Source organism: Galeopterus variegatus, unplaced genomic scaffold (assembly GCF_000696425.1).
Source record: "Galeopterus variegatus unplaced genomic scaffold, G_variegatus-3.0.2 Scaffold67, whole genome shotgun sequence".
Taxonomy (NCBI): domain Eukaryota; kingdom Metazoa; phylum Chordata; class Mammalia; order Dermoptera; family Cynocephalidae; genus Galeopterus; species Galeopterus variegatus.
The window spans coordinates 1,041,858-1,049,485 of record NW_007726178.1 but is presented as its reverse complement, the minus strand read 5'-3'; the positions used below and the strand labels follow the sequence as shown (position 1 = coordinate 1,049,485).

The window sequence follows — 7,628 nt, the reverse complement described above, 5'->3', positions numbered from 1 at the left end:
TATAAAAATGAATGAAATACTGCCATTTGCAACAACATGGATGGACCTTGAGAGAATAATATTGAGTGAAACGAGTCAGACAGAGAAAAAGAAATACCACATGTTCTCACTTATTGGTGGGAGCTAAAAATTAATAAATAAATTCACTCTACACAAAAAAAATAACCGGGGGTGGGGGGGGGAGAAGATATAACAACTACAATCCTTTGAAGTTGTTACAACAAGCAAACGGAAAGGACATTGTTGGGTGGGAGGGGGGAAAGGGAGGAGGGAGGGAGGTGTCGGTGATGGGCCATAATAATCAACCACACTGTATATCGACAAAATAAAAATTTAAAGGAAAAAAAAAAGTAAAATATATGAAAAAAAAAATTTACTGCTTTCTCTCAAGCAAAAGGGTCAGATACTCATCTTAACGTACAATATCAGCAGTACTTACCAATTATAAATTCCTGAATAGGGTCAAATGAATGGCAGGCAGAGGCATTCTCAGAAATCCATCGAATAATCTTCAAAAAGGCAACAGAACTCTGTTGGTATTCAAATCTGTATTCCACCTCCACCCCAAAGTACAAATACACATGAATCTTAATTCTGTATCTATTTTGGAATTGCCTAAGAATACACTCACTTCTATACTATCTTCAAGATAGATGATGCAGTTCTGGGTGGCTAAAACAGTATTATAAATGAGGTCCTTTTTACACATTTTTTAAATAAATGCCCTTGTCTGGGATCCAAATAAACCTTATCCAACCCAACGTTTATTTTTGCTAGAATAGGTCATGTTATAGCAAAGTACCAGATGGAAGAACTTGGGGCTACAGGAAAAAAAGAAAACCAAAACCATTAGGCTTGGAGGCTGCAGACCTGGGTTTAAATCCCAGCTTGGTCATCAGTGTGAACAGTCACACCACGTAACCTTTGTGAGCATTGCTGTACTGCCCTCACAAGGGAGAGCTAATCTGTTAAATCAACAACTCTCTCATTCCATCTCCTTAACTGTCCTCACCTGCTAGAGGAAAGAAATGCCTTGTTTACTACCTCAAAATTGACAGATATTATAAGCTTGCCTAAGCCATTGTGCTTGTTCACTTTTCTGCTCCTTCCAATAAGCTGTTGTATTCCAAACCTATTCATGCTAGTTGTACTTTTTTTTTTTTCCTTCTTGTCTTTTTCCGTGTCCGGCAACGGATCGCAACCCTCAGTGTTGCCCCCGTACCGGACCGGGACCGGCAAGGGATCGCAACCCTCGGTGTTGCTCCCGCGCCTCGCTCAGCCAGTGAGCGGGAACCGGTATGTATGTGGGATCCGAACCCTCGGCAGGAGCGCCACCGCGCTTCCCAAGCGGCGCACTATAGCAGTGCGCCACCGGGCCGGCCCTGCTAGTTGTACTTATTTACACAATTTGGTAATTTAATAAAATATCACTGTAGACAAATGAAATATGGATGCAAAAAGAGTGTTGTCGAATCAATCAAAGTTGAATGTGTTTGGGACGGCCCGGTGGCGCACTGGATAGTGCGCCGCTTGGGAAGCACGGCGGCGCTCCCGCCCAAGGGGTCGGATCCCACATACGGACCGGTTCCCGCTCACTGGCTGAGCGAGGCGCGGGAGCAATACCGAGGGTTGCAATCCCGTTGCCGGTCCCTGGTCCAGTACGGGGGCAACACTGAGGGTTGCGATCCGTTGCCGGACACGGAAAAAGACAAAAGACAAAAAAAAAAAAAAAGTTGAATGTGTTGGAAAGACTCAAAGGCAAGTCTTGAAAACACTAAAAAAGTAGGCATCGGTGAGACAACTATAAAATATTGGGTAAGAAATGCCCAATATACAAGGATTGCTTTGGAAGAGTCTTTAAATTATTGATCTCCCTAGACATAAAAACTGTAAGAAGTAACAGGAAGTCAGAGATAATACATTACCAGTGGTTTTATGCAAGAAAAATGACTTTGAACTCCAATTAGCTAATGCACAAAGAAAGCCTTAATCTATATCAAAAGATGGGTGAATAAATGTACATTTATATGTTTTAGGTTTAAAAAATTTTTTTGCAGTTAACCAGCCACCCACTAGTCCCAACCAAGCCCAAGAGAATTTCTCCAACTTCATAGGACAGCTGTAAAACTTAAATGACAGAATGCATGAAAGTGCTTTGTAAACTATAATGTGCAATACAAATGTAAGCTATCTTTATTAAAAATGTAATAAATATTTGCCACCATATTTTAGTTCTTTTGATAATTATACAGCAAATATAGACCCAGAGAAAAAGATATTTGAGAAACTCTATTTACTGAGCACTTCCTTGGAGGTAGCTAAACATTTATTCACAATATGGAAAAGAGTACTCAAAATAACAAACACATCCTCACAATCTGAGGTCTGGTAGGGATCCATAACAAGGGAGCAAAAGAGAATATATTGAAGTCAAGACAGAGACCATAAATCCCCACTAATTGCAACCATATAAAAATAACTTCTGATCATTGTCAACCACTAAATAAATACATTTGGTGTTTTCTATTTGCCAATTTTTAAACTGGGCTATATCTGTACCTGGCCTTCCAGGAATCGTGGGTCTGGGCCACATGAGAGCACACAGTGCAATATGGCCATCTTCTCATAGTCTAGGCGGGTGTTCCATAGGAACTGTAATAAATATGACTGGCTGAGGAATGCTCTATAGAGCTTTCCAGAACACCAATCCAGTACCAGGGATCCTGACAGTGATTGTAAGTGACTATGAGGTAGAAAATCAGTCATCTCGTTGTTTCCTGGCAAAGACAAAAAAAAAAGATCAGCAAATAAAACAAACCCCTCTCACACAAACATTGATATTAATTAAAGTCAAATCAAACCTAAATAGGCCATTTCCACGAGAGAAAAAGTACAGCCATACCTGACAGAAACAGACTGTGGCAGATCAAGTCCGGATGTTGAATGTTAAGCAGATGTAAGAAATGACCGGGTAGGTAAACAGCCACATAATAGTCTGCAGAAGAGGAAGATTTAAATCATCCACATGTGCTAAGAGCTGTACAGGTACAGATAAAGCCCAGAACTTCACTTTATCCATCTTTTTCTTTGAGCCTTTTGAAACTCAGAAGTTTTTACCAATACAAGAGTACTTCAAAGTTGATTGGAAAATAGAATTAAAAGATAATATAAATCTTTCCATGAACTTCTTGAAGATCCCTTGTACAAAATAAACTGTCTGGTGTCAGTACATTTCATCTTACTAGACAGATTTCATTTATTTCTATCTGTGGCTTATTTTCTCCAGACATTTACCCATGGTTATCTTAATTTATACCTGTAGTTTAGTTTCTAAGTGAATTGTGGCTTGATGTGAAATTAATCTCTGAGAGCAAATTAGAATAAATATTAAGCAACACGAAATATTTCTAAATAGTCTGGGAATAGCTTTTAATGGGAATTTTCTTCATAATTACTGCCAGTTTGGGGAAGCTCTAAAATTTAGTTCCCTATGTATGTCCACTCATCGTTGCTGTCATAACCGACATTTCATTTAAAGAAACTTTAAATTGATATTCATCAAAACAATCTCTGCAGGCATGCTGACACTTTGTGATGTACTAATTTATTTCCTTACATAGCTAGCTGCCTAAAATTCACACCTTCACGGTCCTTGCACTAGATATTTTTGTATCAAGAACACTTATACCCAGATTGAGAAAAGGTATAAAGGGCCGGCCCGGTGGCGCACTGCTACAGTGCGCCGCTTGGGAGCGCGGCGGCGCTCCCGCCGAGGGTTCGGATCCCACATACAGACCGGCTGCTCACTGGCTGAGCAAGGTGCGGGAGCAACACCGAGGGTTGCGATCCCGTTGCTGGTCCCGGTCTGGTATGGGCGTGACACTGAGGATTGCGATCCGTTGCCGGTCACGAAAAAAAGACAAAAAGAAAAAAAAAAAAAGAAAAGGTATAAAAATAGGTTTCTGGAGAATGGGAGGGTGGAAGTAGACCTTGCCAATGACTTTTCTAGAATCTTAGAAAAACAAATTCACACAATAGTAGTGTATTTCACATAGACAAAATATTTCAATTATAAGTGAACCAGCTGGGCTCCTTTTTCTAAGAAAAAAAGATGCTAATCATTTGCATAGAAGGTGTTCTGTGGAAAAGGAAAGAGGATTTAAAACTCTAACCAGTTGATTTATAAGTGTCCCTTCAGTCAGCACGGATTAAATGATGTTAAAGTGCCTAGCACAGATGGTTACAATAATTGCATTACTATGGCAACACTTCAGTATAAAAACATGAATGATATAGTGGGGCAGAGTGAAAGGATTTGGCATCAGATGACCTAGATTAACTCCCAGCCACTTAACCAGTTAATTAGGGTAGTACTATGTCCTCAGGAGAGGTGGCATCTGGAAATGTATGAGGGTACTTTGAGCTGTCACAATCATTGGGGACAGGTTGGGGGGACTCCTAATGGCATTTGGTTAGTGGGCTCTAGGGAGGTTCAATTCTTCAATGTGCAGGGTAGTGTGCAGGATAGTCTCACACAGAATTGTCTCACTAAAATGTCAATAGCACCTGCCCCTGAAGATATTCATGTGCTAATCTCCAAAGCCTTGAATATGTTAAAAGAGACCTTGCAGATGACATTAGGATTTTGAAATGGGGAGAGTATCCTGGATTATCCACGTGAACCCAACAAAAGCACAAAAGTTCTTATAAAATGGAGGCAGAGGGAGATTTGACTACAGAAGATAAGACATGCTGATGAGAGTCATTGGAGTGATGTGTCCACGAGCCAGAAATACTAGCCTCTAGATGCTGGCGGAGGCAAGGAATGAACTCTTCCCTGGAGCCTCCAAAAGGAACCAGCCCTGCCCACATCTTGATTTTATTCCCTCAAGACTCATTCTGGATTTCTGACCTCCAGAACTGTAAGAGACTATGTGGGTTGTTTAAAGCCCTAAGTTTATGGTAATTTGTTACAGTAGCAATAAGAAACTAATACAGGAAATACTAATTACTGATTTGACCATTCCACAATGTATACATGTATCGAGACCAAATTGTACTCCATAAATATACAGAATTATTATTTGTCAATTTAAAAAAATTTTTTTTTTTTTTTTTTCTTTTGTCTTTTTTTCCGAGTCCGGCAATGGATTGCAACCCTCAGTGTTGCCCCCGTACCGGACCGGGACCGGCAACGGGATCGCAAGCCTCGGTGTTGCTCCCGCGCCTCGCTCAGCCAGTGAGCGGGAGCCGGTCGGTATGTGGGATCCGAACCCTCGGACGGGAGCGCCACCGTACTTCCCAAGCGGCGCACTATCCAGTGCGCCACCGGGCCGGCCCTAAAAAAAATTTTTTTTTAAGAAAGGAATATTGTGTCCCTCATAATAAACACAAAGAAATCTGGGCATGTATCTCACCCGTTCGGCCTGAGTTTCATTATCTGTAAAATGAGGATAACATCACCGAGTAGAATTGTTGTAAGGATCAGGGTAAGTAAAATACTTAGAATGTAGTATTCATTAAATAAATGGCATATTTTTTATTTATAATCATATCTTTCCTCTATAGAGGTGTCTCGAATTCATGAAGATTTCCGAAAAACTCTATTCTTTACTATTTCAGTCAATATAAGCCCCTTTTAATAGGGTGACAATTCAGAGAAATTGCATGCAATTGAATAGCAAAAAATACTCAACAAAAGTAATACTGTCATAAAAATTAGCCCTAGAACACTTTTAACTTAGAGTGCAATTTTGTGCCTTTCAAATAAGATATGCTTCAGAAGGAAATACAGCGTATGTAAGACAGCCTACTGTTACAAAGCTCTTGCATTTCTGCACTCTCCACACTGAAAACCACAGATTAAATCATGCCTGCATTTTTCAAGTCATTCCCAGGAGTAAAAAAAGGAAGGACACCTTTGCCCTCAAAATATGCTAAGTTTTTCAGTGGAAAGTTTCCCACATCACTCTGGAGATGGGATGCTGATTAGAATCAAGTCCCAGACCCAGGAAACCTTATACTTACCTCTTACCACAGGAAGCAGTGGAACCAGGCTTCTCTAAGGCAATTTCCCACAGGTCAGAGATCATGTTAAAATTTGCCACCTATTGGCCCACTTAGCATAGGATACCTAACCTCATCAATAATATCATTCAAAATAAAAATCCTTCTAGGGACTTTATCAGTTTTGGTTCTCATTTTGCTCAGTTCCTTCACATCGTACTTTCCTAAACCTTTGTCATGATAGACATACTGCGGAACAGGGATAGAAAAAGATATCAAAGAATCATGTGCTCTAAACCTGATGCTTTCATTTTTAAGTACTGTGTCATGTCATGTATGTAGGCAAGTAACAGTTCTATTACTTGGTCTTGTGCTAAACTGCTTGTGCCCCACATTCCTATTGGCACAGAAAAGCAGCCTTATGCAGGGAGGTACAATAGGTATAATAAACCTTTTATTTTCTTCATTATAGACTCCCTTAATGTGCTCAAACCCAACACTCAGGTTCCCTTTACCATTTTTCGCAATGAAAACAACTCTCTCAAGCTGACCTGTAAATCATTAACGGGCTCTGGAAGCTTTTCATGATTAGCAACAGGGAATGGACAATTTTCAAAAGGCTCTTATCTTCTCTAGAATCAAGGGACAACATAATGTATTATTTCTCACAGGCTGTTAGGAAACATCTCATTCATGGCCATCATTTTCATACTAATAACTAGCTTTTCAGGACTACTACCAAAACCATAGGAGAGCTCCTAGCCTAAGTTCGTTAAAAAGGGAAGATTTACCTCTACCCTAAAGGCTAATAAAGTTGAGAGGGAGGGTTGTATTCCAGAGAAAACCTTCTCCCATCAGGCTTCAAAAGGGTCAGCGATTGCCAGCACAATTCAAGTGTTGAAGAGGCATGAAAAAATGAGGTTCACAGAATAGAAAATGAGACAGTGCGGGCTGAGGCTTAGCAAGTACTAGAAGAACAGAGCAGAGAGATGTGTATCTCTCCATTACCCACCAAGGTTGAGAAAAGTAATGCCCTTTGCCACATGTGAGCCAGCATTACCAAGAGCAGCAGTGAAGGTCTTGCCGTGTCCTGCAGAGAGAAACATGAAGCCAGAGAAAAATGTTAAAAAAACAAAGAGCTGGAACTCCGCCCAAGGCAGAAACTCTACGTAACACTCCCAACTTTCAGTAACTGTGAAACTGATACAGCGAGCATCTTCTGACTTCTAGATTTCAAGGTTCCCCTCATTCCCCAAAAGCTAGCAGTAAAGGTGGATCATCTGAATCCAGTCACAATCCAGTAGTTGTTCTGGGCTCATGTATGATCTAAGACCATAAGCGCTTACTGATTTTAATCATTAATCAATAGAAAAATGGGTGAAAACTTTCCACAAAATCTCAAACTTAGACTATTTAAGTATATACACGCAGGTCTGAAGTTACTTTTAGTTTCTCCATGATTGAGTAAATTCTTAAACTTTTTTACCTTGATCTCTAACTTCTGAAGGTAATATTAGGCACTCCTGCAGAATAACAAACTCTGGTGTGGCCTGGCATAAATTTTTAAAATATTGGGGAAAAAAATTTTAACTCCACCCACAGTATGTACTACACATATACTA

At 40.1% G+C, this 7,628-nt stretch overlaps 1 protein-coding gene across 1 annotated transcript in view; it reads right to left on the bottom strand.

The window, feature by feature from the left end:
* Positions 1-7,628, bottom strand: part of GSAP (gamma-secretase activating protein) — a 90,746-nt gene that overhangs the window by 38,111 nt on the left and 45,007 nt on the right. The window contains exons 17-20 of the mRNA XM_008577570.1: positions 7,019-7,096; positions 2,903-2,995; positions 2,560-2,777; positions 440-509 (exon numbers count right to left, since the gene is read on the bottom strand). Of these exons, the coding sequence (XP_008575792.1) occupies positions 440-509; positions 2,560-2,777; positions 2,903-2,995; positions 7,019-7,096 (459 nt within the window). The remainder of the gene's footprint in view (positions 1-439; positions 510-2,559; positions 2,778-2,902; positions 2,996-7,018; positions 7,097-7,628) is intronic.